Genomic DNA, 17,276 nt, shown 5'->3' with positions numbered 1-17,276 from the left:
CGGTTTGTAGCGAAATTTCAGGAGAGTAGTATTTTGAGACTTTTCAATGTGCGTAGGTTCAGTCCGGACCATGCAGTTTCCCAGGGCATGTTCTACACGCATATAAATGTTTCGTGCCACCACAGGCCCAAACTGCTCCACTCTGCTGCTATTTGAAATGTTAAATAATGACACTATTTAGAGTGTGTTAGGGCCACGAGTGTCTTCAGATTGCTACGGTGGTCATTGTTTTTCCCATCCACAGAACACTGCTAAAATTTGTTTAGCTAACTGCCACATCATTATCATTGCTCGCATGGAATTTCTAGAATGTATTAAGGGTTTTCGGGTCCAAAAATAATGAGTTATGCGAGATACAGAGATCAATCTGGAGGCATCTGCGTTCACCACACTACAGCCATTCATGAATGTTAGTTCGTTACAGCTTGTGAATGATTTTTTGTAGGCATCATGGTAAAGTATTTAATATAAATACATGAACCTGATTTTAACATAAAATCAGTCTTTATCTAGTAATCTTTTTTTGTGTGCATGGACTGATGGTAGGCAATCACAAAATTGTTGCTTTATAAAAACATAAGTCTGGACTACATTGGAAGTTGCAGACGAAGTCATGACACCATAACAGGGATCATAGGGTGGTTTGCAGAGTTGTGTAATGCTTTGTAGTCGTAAAACTTAAATAAATTCTAAGTTTTACCACTATGATTGCCCCGACTAACTTTTGAGCACCGAAAAAAATCATTTATGATGATCTAAACCAATTATTAATGCCTCGTTTTTAAATGAATGGGCCCAAGGAATTTAGAGGATAATCTTGCAAAGTTGGGTTTTCCAAGTATAAAGTTTAGTAACTGAAGCCCTCTCAATATTTAAAAAAAAAAAAAATTAAAATTTGAGTGACAATTTGACCCAGTACCATAATAATAATTTGTTTTATTCTGTCAAATGAAGAATAACTTTATTACATTTTATACAATACTAGCTGCAGTACCCGGCTTTGCCTGGGCTGAACACCGGGTGATATATTGTCCGCAAGTTACAGCAAAATGGATAGCGATATGTCCAGTGTGTTGGACATTAAGAAATGACACATAATTACTGTTTGTGTATCTGTGACCTATGATTTTCTGTTTACCCATGGCGATCGGTTGAAAGGTTTAGAAGTTGATGCGCTACAGCGCCATCTAGCGGCGAGTTACAAAAAAAAATGGATAGCATAAAAACCTTCTTCATGATAAAAACACTTCGATGTGCCAAATTTCATGGCGATCGGTCAAACGGTGTAAGAGTTTATCGACGTCATACATGCCAACATCCAATTATATATATTCTTATATTTCGAAATTTTAGGGCTTTCACTTTTGCGGAAAGTGGATGTTCAGGACCTCGAATGGTTTGGAACACTCCATCTCGAAAAAAATGATATTTGAAATTCCTGAAATTTTCGAAATTTTGGGGGTTTGTCCCCAGAGGGGGAGTGGTGATTTTGAGGACCCTGAATGGCTGGGAAACAATAAAAATCGAAAGAGAATGATATTTGAAATTTTTTAAATTTTGGGGTTTTGGGTGTGTTGGGTGTGTTGTTGAGGACCCCGAATGACTCGTAAACACTCCAAATCGAAAGAGAACAGGTTTTTGGGAAATTTTGGGAATTTTTTTTATAATTGGGTCTTTGACTCCTTGTGGGGGAGGGTAGTTTGAGGACCCCGAATGGCTCAGAAACACTCCAAATAGTAAAAAAGTATAATTAAATTTTAGAATATTTTCGAAATTTTGGGGTTTTGCATTCCCCCCCCCCTCCCTAAAAATTGGGTGGGAAGTCGACTTTGGGTAAAAGTTCCACCATGCCCCGGACACTTTAGTTCGTAATGACTTAATTTTAATACAATTTCCTCCAATTTTTCGAAATTTTGTGGCTTTCACTTTTGTGGAAGGGCGGTGGGGGGGGGGGGGGGGGGGTGGAGGTTCAAGACCTCGAATGTTTCGAAGCACTCCATCTCGAAAGAATAGATATTTGAAATTCCTAAAATTATCGAAATTTTGGGGCTTTTTCCTAGAGGGGGGCGGGGGGTTCGAGGACCCTGAATGACTCGAAAACACTTAAAATCGAAAGAGAAAGATTTTAAAAAAAATTTTAACTTTCGAAATTTTGGGGCTTTAACCACCTGGGAGGGGGGGGGGGGGGTGATGTTGAGGACCCCGAATGGCTCGGAAACACTCCAAATCGAAAGAGATATAAAGGAATATAAGAATGTAGGCATTTACTGTACTCCTATCTACCATAATAGCAATATTGACAAATAGAAAAACTTATTACCTACCTATGAATAATTCTCTAAATAAATAAATAAATAACTCTTTGTTTAAGAATTTACGTACATACATAATATTAAACTTCAAACTATACAAATATAAAAAATTAGTAGGCCCTACCAACCTATGAATAAATTTCGAAGAAATTTATTAGTTTAAGAATTTATATACCTACATAATATTAAACTTCAAACTATCCACATAATAAAAACCTAAGAATGTTAGTGTAACTAATTTTTTTTATTTGTCATAATACCTAAAATACGTATGTTTACAAAATGAAACAAAGTATAAATAATGACCAATTTGACCAAAAAAAAAATTGTACAACTCAAATGACATTGAAAACATACACGTGAAATTTAAAAGAATTATGAGTGCCCTAGGTAGGGAGAAAAAATATATATAGAAAAAATTAAATAAAAAAAATGGGTGCGTGTGCTTAGGTACGCGCATGAGAAGTTATACTTCTTTGCCATCATTAAAAAATAGTTTTTAATTGCATGCAAAATTATTGCGTGGAGTCCCTCCGCACGGAAGAAGTGAAACTTCGTAATGTGGAAATGAAAATAGGAAGGGGTAGAAATTGATTTTTAGTGAAATATTATATCAAATCAAACTAAAAAAAATAAAGGAAATACATTTGTAACGATTCATAGATTGATCTTCAGAGAGAGAGAGAGAGAGAGACATATTGAATGTCTATAAAACTTACTTTTTTATGAGAGCAGATTTTCATGAAATAAATCATGAAATCATTCAAAGATAAAAGCTGTTTATTTAATCAAGCGGACGGGTTCGCCCGAAGGAGAAAATTGACGTGGCAAGACCTCGTGGACATAGAGAAATGACACACACTCACTATTTATGTGTTTATGAAACATGATTTTTTTCTGCAATTTAAATTGTAATATACAAAAACGGTATTGAAAATTGAAACAAATATGGCGACACTACAAACTAACAAGATATTAATTTTTTTCTTACTCTCTACTTAGTTCCTTACAATAGAAAAACGTAACGTAATGGCTTGAAAGCTATTGCACGGCAGGCATAGAGGAATGACACTAACAGTTTGTATATCTATGACACACATTACATAAAATTAAGATATATATTTTTTTAACCCGTTTAAAGATTATTTTTTTTAGACAAAAGATAGCCTATGTCCATCCCCAGGATATAATCTATCTCCTTGCCAAGTTTCATTACGATCCGTTTAGCCGTTCAGCAGGGAAAAGGTAACAAACAGACAGACAGACAGACAGACAGACAGACAGAGTTACTTTCGCATTTATAATATTAGTATTGATACAAGTTTGTGGTTAGTTTTTCTAAATATTTACGAACCAAGTGTTGAATTAATTTTTTTAATGCGCTATAAATATCACTGTGACTTGTACGGATTTAAGACCTTCGCACAATGGTAGTCGTAGCTAACAGAAGTCGTGGGATGGTTCTCACAGTCGTATAATGATAGTCGTAGAACTTGACTAAAATACGTACTTGATGACTTGAGACCACCACAAATAACCAATTAGTGCGGACACGAACTACGAGGGTCAAAATAAATTACTTACAATTAGTATTGATTTTGATTCATGTAGTAGCTACATACCTATGTTCATGTATGTGTGTGTGAAACTAACACTGTCCTGTCCAAGAAGAATTCGTTTACCTTTTAGAGTATTTGCTAGTTTGTGATTGGTTTGTTAAAATATTTATGAAATAGGAAATGTAGACAGTATTTTTTAATGAGCTGTGAATATCGCTGAGAGTTAAAACTGTGGCAACCTACAAAAACAGTATAGACAATGATTAAATGTATAGGGGTCAACACAATTTCAATACCTGAACGAAAATTGTACATGAGGACTACCTACCTACATATTTTATTTTTGAAATTAGATTTAGGATATTTACAGCCCCAGGTGTAATGACCATGATGTTCTAGAGCTTATGCTTGTTTGCTTGTTGTATCTGTTTCCAGGTGGAGGATTAAATTATTCAAGATTTCTACTCGAAAGTCTTTTGTATTATTTTACTACGTAATCATTGTCGCCCAGTTATTCACGGTTACTTTAGAATTTATAGTAGAATATCACGTAGTGCCTGGGATCCTACACGTCTGGTTCGATTTGTTGAATGTTGTATACTTTCTCTTCTATGCTGCACAGATTTATATAAAGGTTAGTATCGACTACTATAACATGTTTCCACCTTAAATGCAGAGTGCAATGTAATGGGCATTTACTCACGCTTATTAATATAGGCCCTACAATTTCTTCTCTTAGAACTGTCATAGGCTGCATTTACTTTTCTACTGTCAACACCTGAGATTAGTGACAAGCTTTCCATTATATTCCATGTCTGCTGAGCTCTGCTAAAGGCTACTGAGGAATCATGCTTTTGGCATCTGGTTTAGAGCTTATACATATGTATTTCTGAAGCTACTGGAGCGTAGTTGTAAGGTAATCTCAGCATAAGCAGACAACACAGTTTTTGACATAGTGATAATTATGCATAAGGAAAATTTCCATCTCGGTTACTGGGAATTTGCATTCACATATATTTCTCTTCTCGCCAGCATTAGCACTGTTAATAGAAAAGAAAATGCGGTCTTAGTTTTAGTATGATCTGTAGCCGATAGCCTTAAAATTTGAAATTAGGATTTAGGAAAATTAAATTTATAAATTTTCAAAAGCCAAGTCAAATATCACATTTAATTTAAAAAAAAAAAAAACGTTCTAAGGACCCAAAAATTAAATATATATACATATAGTTATTTATGAAAAACAACTACATTGAAAACTTTTTGCTGAATGTATCTATATTTATGTTAAGTTTTCATGTTTATAAAATGAAAATTATTTTCCCAACTGTTGCATTTACATTTATAAAATCTTGATGTTCGTAACTCGGCAAAATCGCTAATCTGGCATAGCCATGGTCATAAAAATACCAGATTAAAGACATTTATGATTTTTGTTGCTATCTGTATAGCTTGATCTAGGAGAAATGGTAGAGAGTGCTAGAGAATGTTGAAAAAGAGGATGTAAGAGGCTGAGATAAGAGGTCTCATTAAAAAGTGAGAGAGGATATGACCACTTTAGCCTCCAATTTAGCAGTAGAGGTAGTAATGTAGTCTTATGGGTACGCACAATAAATCAATTAAAAACCCATTAATTTTAATTATTTGACCCCTCTGATTCCTGCCGTATCAATTAGTGTCACTTAAGAACTCATTAATCTCAACTACTGAGCACATCAATCCCAATTAATGTGAGTACGACTCACCATAAGCCCCTCTGCCCCATAATCAAAATCCAAAACCCTGTCAATTTGTACCAGTTGTCTTCTCAAGAGTGGGATGGTAGATATTGATTAGTGTCTGGAGGGCGTGGTCAACCAACACTCCTTGCCCTCACCCCCTCAACCCCCTCAACCACCTCTGCTTAGTTCCAAACTTGTTTGGTAGGTGTCATCCATGTTGGTTCTAAGGTTCTGAGCCAGGTCGCACTGGCGTCGTCATAATGTCCCAGAAGGTTGAAAGCAAGCTGTTGAATGGTGCCACCATCACTGAAAAATCTAACAATCATTTAATTTTTTCATCTTAACATTTTTTAAATACTTTTTTGTCCTTGTTTACGCATCGTTATTGGATAACCATTCGAACTACTTAAATGATTACTGTCAACATTATCATATTTCCTGCTCTGTCACTCCGACTTTCACCTTTGATCCATCTATGATAATTATGCTGTTTTCACCCCAGGAATACCTATTTCTCATACTTGCCACAGTTTTGGTTTCTAATGCAACTTGACCATGATATAACATCCGCCACAGTGGTTTTTTCTGATTACATCTCATTAATTTTTGTTTGTTACTTCCTTATGGCTATACGTAATAGGCAATAATTTACTCTGAGCTCTGACTCATTACTTCCCTGCATTCTGGCATCACCAGAAAATACCAACTTCCTTGTCACTTGAATACAAATTTTTAAATCACCTACGCGCTCATGCCCTACTTTCATTCCCTTATAATTTTCTTCGATGTGCTTTGACACTTTAACGATCCAGTTCTGGACTCCAGAAACTTTTGCCAATCTCAGCCAGGCTTTGCCCTCTACGGGGAATATCCTCTCCAGGGGGTCCTCCAAGCCGTCACAGCCATCCTGGGGAGAAGCAGGGGAGAGGGAACCAGGAGATTTCTGGGGTTGTAGTTGTGATGGGGGTTAGCAGGAAGATTGTCACTTGTGATGATTTTGCATTTAGAATTATTCAGTATGCTCATGCATAAATTAAATCTTTTTTATACAATGTATTATTGTAAAATTTTTCATTCACGCATGATATGAATATAAATTTCAATTTTCCATACAAATGATTGTACCTCCGTGTATTAAATTACAATTTTTTAATCTTGCATCAATACGTACATGGTAGTTGGTTTGTATCCTACCTTGGGTATCGATGCTTTTAAGAATAAATAACTTAGCTCTCTGGCAAATAAGTTAATAATTTTCTTGACAGTATACAAATCATATGTAAATTTATAAAACTATAACATCGTAACATATATTTCAGAAGACAGCAAATTTGTTGTTAGTTAATTTGTGTAGCCACAGTGTTATATGTGTGTGTAGGTATTGGTAATGGTGGATGACTATCATTTTACATTGTTTACTCTATATGGCATTAATATAGTCATAGTTTTGCGAGCCTTCTGAAGATAGAAATCAAACACTTTCAAGCTGCACATTCATGTACTTTCTGTTGTTTTAAATTGTATGTTCATACCTAAGTTATGCATTATATTTTATACACATTTTTTATTTAATATGACTTTACATCATATAGTTATGCACATAGGCTCAACACTATGGGACCTTCAAAACTATAGTGGGCTCAGAACCTCTTGAACACTCTCTCTAAGCTCATGAATTTGGGTCTTGACCTTACAACATGAGTGTGTAGCATTAACCATGACGACCATCTGAGACCCTTGCTCACTGGTTTTGAGATGTTCCAGTTTATAACGTGATCTGTTCCTTGTACAGGTTGGTGTGTTTGGATTCAATCTGTTTACCAGGGAAACGATGAACATCGTCGAATTGTTTCTCCTTGGGACGATGTTTCTTAGCATCATATTCGATTTTGTATTTTATCTGAGAATATTAAAAAAACCCATAGACTGGTATTTGGTCTATTCTAATAATGTTTTGAGGTTGCTGAATTTCATCAGGATGTTTAGATTTTTCCAGGTATGTTCAGCTTGGCAGGTACCCTTGTGTTCTATGCACTAGCCATTAGCTCCCTGATTCCACTGCCAGCCACCCTACCAAGCCATTTAAGAAAAACTGTGTGTGAATGTCTGTTAACCAGGCTTTCCAAACTGTCACACATCCCGGGAACTTTGAGATGTGTGTGGTAGAATGGTTTGAAGCTGCGGACAAGTGGTATAATTTCACTTAGCCTGCTGCTCCGTAACCCATTGTACAAAGATCCACATAATATAAGAAACATTTGGCTAAATAATGGTATATCAAAGTATTTTAAAGACTCCGTGAACTTAAAGAGAGATATTCACTTAGATTGGGGGAAGACAATTATTGAAGTGAAAACCGTAGTTCCATACCATGATTGTAATCTGCGGTGATAGAACCTATGGTTAACAGTGATGACGTCACTCCATCGGACTGGACAGCCCACAGAGCTAAGCTTAGGCGAGCAACACTAAACTGATGCTTTTGCATTCATTCCATCCTGTTCTTTTCCCTGCAATACACCCTCGTGTTTTGCAAATCTTTACACGAGCAATGACTGGACAAGGTCATATCTTCTTTGAATTCAGAAAATAAGTAAATAAGAGGTTGTCAAAAATCAATCAAACATATGCGAGTATAAAAACCAGCAAGGCAACATAGATGTGTTTTCGGTTAGTGTATTTCTTTGGCGTTTTTCCCAGCGTGTCTGCTGTTAAAGTATCATAACAAGTGATATAAAGAGCACTGTTTAGTATTGAAATGTATGTAACTAGGCTTAAGAACTTAACCTAATCTTATAATAGAAGAACTCTGCACACTACCATCACCCATCATACTTCTAACCCAGAATGCCTTGTACCAAAATTGGTGTTTCAACTGATTGCTATGGCTGTGCCATATGTCGTTATGTCAGTCTGTCGATAATTGGGTCACTATCAAATGCTTTTTCCCCCCTTCAAATATTGCAAATGCGAAAAGATAAAAACAAATTAGAGAAATAACTCATATGTCACGATATTTGTGACACATTAGAATAAAGTCTGTTATAAGCAAGTTTTAGCGAAGGACATATTGATAATTTTTTTCAGTGTAAACATTAAAAATGCAGATTTTTCGATGACAATATCTGCATTTCCGATATTAATAACGGATTCGATTTTAAATATGTTCTAATAGCAATGAGTCACATCATACTTTCAAGGCTTTTATGTAATACAATGAGATCTAAAATGAAATATCACTGGTGTCTTACCAACTACCTTATTTTTATGGAGAACGGATTTTAATTCAAATAACAATTTAAAGAATATCTATGTTAACAAGACCTTGAAGATTGTAGTTTGCTTCATCACATTTGAACTTATTTAATGGCTATAGCTCAGAATGAGTCATAATGGAGTTTGGGATAGTACAACCACCCTTGACGTAGCGCATTGGTGAATACATTATAGACCACGCCTCATACACCATACCCCATAGGCCACACCTCGTAGACCTTTTATTTTTATTTCAAATATTTTGGTATACTTAACACTTGAAAATGTTTCGTGACAGTATCCTTCAAAATGTAACTGAGTACTAAATACATTATTTATTTTTTCAGGTATTTATTCCATTGTTGAGAAAGTATTCATATGTAAAAATTCAGGAATGCATGTACGAAGCTTTTGAAGTTAGCCTTAACTTTGTGTGGGGGGAAGAACAAATTATTTTTTTGTTGGACTTCTTGATTTCCTTCGAAGAACTGCACAAAGAACTGTGGTCTGAATCTGGCAGTGCACGCTTTGAGATGATGAGATTACTGGGTGAGTTAATCAACAACGTTTCTTTGGTGGGATGGTCTGGTCTTAAGGCTGGTCTAGAAGCAACGTTTTGAGCAAAGATTTACCTGCGCAGTTCAAGTAGTTACAGGCAAGACGTAGCACGCGGACAAGAAAAAACTACGCAGTTCTATAAACTGCACAGTCCTGTGAATAAACGGACACGAAGACGAAAGACTGACCCGATAACTACATAGGCAAGTCGATAAGTCGTGCCGTTAAGTCGATAAGTCGCGCAGATAACTTGCCGCGTATCAACGCTCGTTCCGTCTTCCGTTCTGTTTAGACAGCAGTTTTAGTTCGATGGTGGCCGAGATAAATGTAATGTTTTAAAGTTAGTGAAATTGGTAAAATTGGCTGACTTTCGTCAGTGCTGTAAAGTGTTTTTTTTTTTTTTTTTTTTACAGATTTTATTGAACTATAGAAATCCAACCCTTGTTTGTGCGAGTTAAAAGTAAAGAGCAAGCTTACGAAGTATTAGTAGAGAAATACAATGAGGTATATCGCGCAGCAAACCCCTTCTACTTGCGTAGCACCATGTAGATAGCTGCACATTTTTCAGGTATTTACGGAATTTGAGATTGTTAAGTCATAATCGCCGTGAATTCCATGCCCTTGTAGCAGCTACCAGTTGAATGAAACCATAAAGTTGCAGTCATCCTCTCATGGGATATTTTGATATTCGATGTGCGGAGTCACAAATTGCATAAACTTCCATACTTTGTCTTTGCGCCAATATTCAGACTCGCCTCACAATTCACGAAGTAACTTTATATATATGTATATATATTCGTATGTATGTATATATAAGGTTTCTTCTCAGCAGCCAGTACCTGCACCACCTTGAACGTCGTTCCCTGACGTGTTCTGACCGTTTGAGTGGTAACAAAACAGATTGAAAAATACTGACCAATTTTACATACAATTCTTTCATGACTGCCTTTTTCTAACCGCTGAGTAAAACAGCGTATGTGAAGTTTTAACTGCGCAGACACATCGTTATTCAAAATGTTGCGTGTGGACCAGCCTTTATTGGGTTGGGGGGGGGGGGGGGCAGTTTTCATGTCTGGGCCTTTATTTTCAGCCAAAGTTCAGATGAATAATCCAAGTTGTGGCATCAACGTGAAAACAAAGAATTCAATTCGTGGCACGTTGTTCTACTTGAAACAATATGTAAGGAACCTTAAGGAAAGAGATGGTAAGTATACGAGAGAAAGAGTAAAATAAAGTGATTAAAAAGAGAACAAGAGTGAATGATCGATTTAGATAAGATGTCTAATTATAATTATTAAATAAGACTTTTACATTTTTGGCTTACTTTAATCAGAAATGAGAAATTATTTTCCAGGTCTCCTTGATAATCAAGAGTTCACTACGTTGGTGAACCAAATAGGTGAAAGTCTCAGAAATGCTAGAAAAGTCATTACGGCGGAAAGCGGTCATGTTATCTCATCTATAATCACTTCAGTTCCTTGGATAGCTGGTAACGAAGATCTTGCATGCTTCATAGAAGTAAGTGTGACTGGTCATGAGCTTGTGAAATAACATTGATGTGAATTACAATTTTCTCCTATTTGTACTCTAGTTTTTGATCATCATTCATTTGGCCGGGAAATGTGTATGTATTGTTTGGCTGCAGCAATTTTGAGCTGCCATTGATAACTAACACTTGAAGATATGATTGTTGATGTTCATTAGCAACGTGAAATAGTTATTATGTGTATTTGCTCTAGCAGAGAATTAGCATGTCACAAATGAATTAGGCTATTATGTTTGCTGTGATTTTTTATCATTATGGTAGTGTTTATAATGGTTTTAATAGTTATAAATTATTTAATTAATTATTATTAGTAGTGTAGGATAGCCGGTCCGAGCCCTGGCGCCGGCGCGTGGAGCCGGAGCCGGTGTCCGCCATATTGGATTGTGACGTCACGGCGGCCATCTTGGATGGTTGTGACCTTGACCTTTGACCTTGACCTTGAATTTGTCCTTCAAAACTTGTCAAAATTCGCCAAAATTTTCCAAAATTTATCCAAAATTCCTCATAAATCACCAAAATTTCCATTTATGTGGAAAAAAATTCCGCCAAAAAATCTCAACAAATTCCGCAATTCAAAAATTAGGTTTTTGAAAATCCTCAAAAGCCATTTTGCCTTAGTAAGAACCCAAATTCCTTAAAGAGACTTAAAACTCCTAAGAGCTAGCCGCTTTAAGCCTCTGACGTCATCTAGGATTATGACCGCCATCTTGGATTATGACGTCACCGTTGCAGTTTCCGTTACGGCCGGCAACTTTAAAATCTTTATTTATTATCCGATTTTAATGGAAAAAAATTAAAATTTATAAAAAAATTCAAATAATAAAAATTTAATAAAAATATTTTAAAAACATACATTTACGACACGGAGCTCGGAGTCCTCGGTTCGAACCCGACGAGTGCAAAAAAATAAAAATGGCGACCGATCCTTCTCTCACAGTGGCTGCTGGCAGACTGACCCCCACAACTTATATCAAAGTATATATATCTTCACATAGTATGACATCATGTCCGCCATCTTGAAAATCCGTAATTTTTATGCTAGAGATTCGGGAAAATTTTTAAAAATCATTAAAAAAATTAACTAATCTAATTAAATAATAAAAATAAAATATTACTTAAAAACCACTGTTAAAAATATTGTTACGGTCACCATCTTGGATTATATAATTGTTCCATGTTTTGTAATGCCCACCATCATGGTTGAGGACGATGTCATCGTTACACTTTATGTTACGACTGTCATATGGGATCCTATTACTGTTGCATGTTTCGTTAAGGCAGCCATCTTGGAATCGTGTAATTATTTAGCTAGAAATTCGGGAAAAATTCCAAAATTCATTAAATAAATTTGTAAGCAATATACTGATTGATCCGGTCAGTTGCTGTCCCTGGTTCGATACTTGATCGATTCAATATAGTTTAATTTTATGTAAAAATATTAATTTCAATAAACCATTTTCAACATTCTTAAAGAGACTTTAAATTCTCTACTACCATCATCCTATCAGACATCAAGACCAATTCTTGGTATATTCGTAATAATTAACCTAGAAATTCAGGAAAAAAAATCAAAATTAACTAAATAAATTAACAACCAATAAAATGAGTAATTAGATTGACTAAGGTCCTTGGTACGATTCGGAATGAATATGAAAAAAAAAATTAAACATAACAACAATTCAACATAATAGTGGCAGGTTCGAGAAATAAATCAACACAAGTTCTTTCACAAAATAAACTTTATTACATAATTTCCACTTTACTACAGGACCACTTGCGAAGGTCAGTAATATTATAATCACTTAGGTCCGCATAGGCGTGAAATGACTAATTCTTAGCTCCAATCTGTCTATACTAGAAAGTGTCCAGCCAGAACCTTTACAGACATAGTCCTCCTCTTCTTGGCAGAGTTTCTGGATACCGTTTTTAACAGTTTGCTTCACATCGTCAGAATTGTAAATTACTGCAGCCTATGTCTTGAATGCACACTTCTTCACTTCGTCTTCGAATGGATACGGCTTTCCATATATACAGTCCAACCACAAGTTATATTTTAATGATCCGTTTGTTGCTACGTCATCAGTAAGCTGATTGATTATGTCCTCTCTGATATCATCAAGAAAATTACAAATGTCTTTCGACTCACCTAACGTATTTAGAAAGTAGTAGTCTTTCAATGTTCCACGAAATGCAGACTGCGCCAAGTAGAACCCATTATCATTCACTTGTAATGCGCCGAACACAGTCTTAGGTTTATTTTCATGTTCAGACGTTATAGCAATCGGTTGCTGCACATCGGTTTTCTTGCTTGTACGCTTACGAGTCTCCAGTATAAAGCGAGCAGTCGAAATTTCTACAGGTAGTTCTTCAGTAGACACACGGACTTTACCGTTGCAGATTTTCACATGTCGTCGCAAACTATCAATACGTGTAAACCATTCATGGCACCTATCGCAGCGAAACTTTATACGAGATGGATTCTTCTTACATTTACTCCGCTCATGTCTTCGTGCATCATGGGAAAATGCGAACGTCATATCACAGTAGCTGCAAGGATACCGGGATGATGAAGACGAGCCTTTCAGACCCGATCCAGATACTAACGTTGCAACAGTAGTACCATTTCCAGGCATACTCTTATGAACATCAATGCATCGTTGTTGCACCGAAACTTTTACTTTCTGCCGCGCAGCAGGGCCTTTGCATGTCTTCATATGCGTTTTCATATTATTTTGTCTTGCAAATTGCTTGTGACATTTCTCACAAACAAACATTTTACGATAAAGGTTCTTGACACATTCTCTCTTCTCATGCCGTCGAACATTACTTTTGTTTGAGAAAATCTTGTCACAGTAACATCACCGATGTTCGTTAGTCGTTGAATCACCAGTCATTGAAGTCTCCATCGAGGGCGAAACAGCGTTCGTCGAGTTTTCCTGTACAGCTAGCACCACCGGCATTAAATTCTCTTCTGCTGGTGGTACCGCAACTTTTGAAGTCTCCTCCAATGTTGACATCCTCGTTGCCGTCGGTATCTGCTCCTTCTTAGTCACCGCTGACGTCAGGGTTCCCGTAGTCGATGGTACTACATCCATCAAGTTCGTCGTTTCAGACGGTAAAGATGCCATCGAGTTCGCAAGAACAGGTAATTACGCGATTTATGCACCAGATTAAACAAACTAGGTGATCCTTACACCGTCGACGTCAGTAACAACTGAACCACCTGCTGTCTAGGACTCGCTTATATACATGCACCGGTTGGAATAATACTCTAGTCAAATCAAGAACCAATTACTATAATACTCTAGTCAAAACATCATTTAAAAAAGAAGCACACCAAAATAAGGTAACACATTTGGAAGCAAATTCGACAAATGAAATGAACACGCAATGCACGCACTAGCAGCTTGCATCACAAAGTTAACATTTAAATTTCATTCAAGCGAAGTACCAAGCCAATGACAATCTTATTGGCCATACTATCCTTAAAATTACACAGTGTTATAAATCACACCAGTTATAGAAGGACTTATAGTTTATAACGCACATCATTTCAGCCATTGATCGTTAGCAAATTCGAATTTAAAAAAATGCAAAATATACATGGTAAACGAAGAACCAGGTACGTAAATATTTTATATACTTTATGAACACTGTAGACGCCAAGAGCATGAAAGTACATACGTAAGAATGATATTTAATAAAAGTCATATTAAATTGTATATTTATTTCCAATAATATACATCTGATCAAAAAAAAGTAGGTTCCATTCTATAAACCCTGCATTTCATAGTTCATGTTTCTTTGAGGATGTATAAATTTTCAACATTTTGCGAACCAAGTAGAAGTTTTAGCCTATTCTCCAATCATTTGGATTGACTCTCGATGATCAATTTGGTCTCGCGTGCTACGGCTTCCATCTTCTTTACATATATGTTATTATTATTAGTCTTAATATCTTCGCGCCCGTGTCACTATCACAGACGTAAAGACATCATCACCATAGCTACCAGTTATAATACCAGGAGCTGCATCAATATCACTCATTTTATGATATCGTTTCCACATTTCTGTTGTCAGAGACGTACCACAATCTTGTGAGCTTTACAATATTCTCTATTGTTTTCTAGACATGGTTAGCTCCATTCTCATTTTCTTTAAAAGCCTATGTGTCCAGTTTTATTATTTAATCCTTCAACCCATCATCCCAAACTCAATTAAATCATCTTAGTATATAGGAAAAAAAAATCATCAAACTTCCTTTCATTTAATCTTAGGAACCGCATCATCCTTTCCACCTATAGTTTAGTTTCTTGAGCCCAAGAGTCTTTCATTATATACCATGCAGTGTTCTTTAAGAGATGTGGTATACCACCACATCCTATCAATGATTTGTTTACACATAAAAAAGCCTTCACGTTATTTTTACATGTTCTATTAAATTATGACTTAGACTATAATAATTACCGCTCATAGTAATTTCTACAAAGAACTCTTTGCCCAAGACTTTTTAACCACCATCTCTGAAAAAAAAAACCATGTCCTGTCTATATCACAAAGTAAAAGAGGGTAGAGGAGATAGGTCAAACAAGTGTTAGTCACTCATAGGGTAAGGAACAGGTGTTCGATACCTATCTCAGACATTGTAGCATCTATGTATTTTTCTTACCTCATGTAGAAAAATATGTTCCAATGCATACGAATTTAAACTTATTCACGTGCGACTAGTCAAAAGTACATAAATTCAAGCACGCTAACCTCAAAGAAAATTTAAAAAATTCTCAAGGATAGAGGCAGAGACTACACGATCGAGACACGCATACCGTCACCTGCAAATGAACATTGACCCCTCGCGCAGGAGTTGCAAGCTTACAGAATGCTGCGGCAGTCATATGTTTGCTCGAGTCATACATACATCACGTCGCTAGTCTTCCCACTCATTTCACGTAAAACTCCAGTGAAATCGTAATCTAGCATACGTAAAGTAATTGCTGGAACCACTTCAAAGTATGCATCACTGAACCAGAGCAGAAAATCAGCTTATGAATGTATAACGTGCTACAAACAAAAAAAAATTGTAGCACATATACGAGAGGAGTCGATTCCTACATACCATACTGTGAAAGCCGATACTCTGATAATTATAAGCAGCAAAATATTTTTAATCAAGACCCCGGCCAGTATACATTATTTCCATGTTGTAAAAATTCATGTTAGTAATCAGCAACGAAGGAGCGAGTAACTTGGACGAAGAACCGCTTTCCAAGTATCCAGAATCTTACTGATACAGCCCATACAGTGCACCAGAGTACTCCGAAGTGTGATAAATTGATCAAAACATTATTTAATTTTTTAATATCACCACCGTAGTGTACACCAATATATGACAGGTTACGATTTAAGACCATACATTTCCCACAAGTCTGTTAGTTTTATTTCGGGAAATAAATTATTTCTCAGAAATAATAAATCAAGTTCCTATCAGATTTGCACTAATGTTACGGTATTACCTGTACCAACACATTACCATAACATCTCCTATAAAAAATCTTAAGAATGCAGATGACATACTAAGACAAAAAAATAATTTTAGCAAAATAAACTGTCTTGAACATTATTTGTAAAAATAATAATACACACAAACAAGACAAAACACGCATTACAACTCCGACCTAAATTTCGTGTCACATTTTGTTTATTGCATTAGGATGAATGATGTAGGTTAAGAAAAATAAATAAAAATTTCTTTAATTCTATAATTTAATTAAAATTGAACATTTATACACAATAAAATCGACACTGTATATATATCGTATACATTTCTCAGTTCATGAGACATTCATTTTTATTAAAATAAATTCCTATATTTCGTTTTAAGAGTGACAAAATACAACTAATTCATACAGATCACGATACATCACATCAGGAGTGTAACACCTTAGAGGACCAGAGATGATGCTAAAACCCACCTTTACAAAATTTATAATGTTTTTTCAAGTAAAATTTTCGTGTAACCAGTACACCGCACTTCTCACACAGAAATTTTACACGGCCAAGATTTATTCTGCAGCCATTATTTTCATGGATGCGTGTACTTCGTAGTCGTTCAAAACGTTTACCACAGTAGTGGCACTGATACAGATATTCATCGCAATTACCATCGTTTCCCCGCTGTACAACTTGCAAATGAACTTTACTTTTACAGTGCCTAATCAAATTACTTTTGTTTGTGAAATGTACACCACATGGGTCACACGGAAATGTCACACGATTAGCGTTTCTTCTACAGACATGATTTTCATGTCTTCTTGCATGTTGACGGTATTTA

General features: G+C 35.8%; 1 protein-coding gene across 1 annotated transcript in view; it reads left to right on the top strand.

The window, feature by feature from the left end:
• LOC134541989 (sodium/hydrogen exchanger 10-like) overlaps window positions 1–17,276 on the top strand; it is a 90,932-nt gene that overhangs the window by 30,707 nt on the left and 42,949 nt on the right. The window contains exons 12-16 of the mRNA XM_063385765.1: window positions 4,307–4,505; window positions 7,382–7,585; window positions 9,192–9,393; window positions 10,493–10,606; window positions 10,757–10,920. Coding sequence (XP_063241835.1) covers window positions 4,307–4,505; window positions 7,382–7,585; window positions 9,192–9,393; window positions 10,493–10,606; window positions 10,757–10,920 — 883 coding nt within the window. The remainder of the gene's footprint in view (window positions 1–4,306; window positions 4,506–7,381; window positions 7,586–9,191; window positions 9,394–10,492; window positions 10,607–10,756; window positions 10,921–17,276) is intronic.

The sequence above is a fragment of the Bacillus rossius genome (genome assembly GCF_032445375.1).
Source record: "Bacillus rossius redtenbacheri isolate Brsri chromosome 4 unlocalized genomic scaffold, Brsri_v3 Brsri_v3_scf4_2, whole genome shotgun sequence".
Classification (NCBI taxonomy): domain Eukaryota; kingdom Metazoa; phylum Arthropoda; class Insecta; order Phasmatodea; family Bacillidae; genus Bacillus; species Bacillus rossius.
The sequence above is the reverse complement of the archived record's forward strand: the minus strand, read 5'-3'. Positions and strand labels throughout refer to the sequence as shown.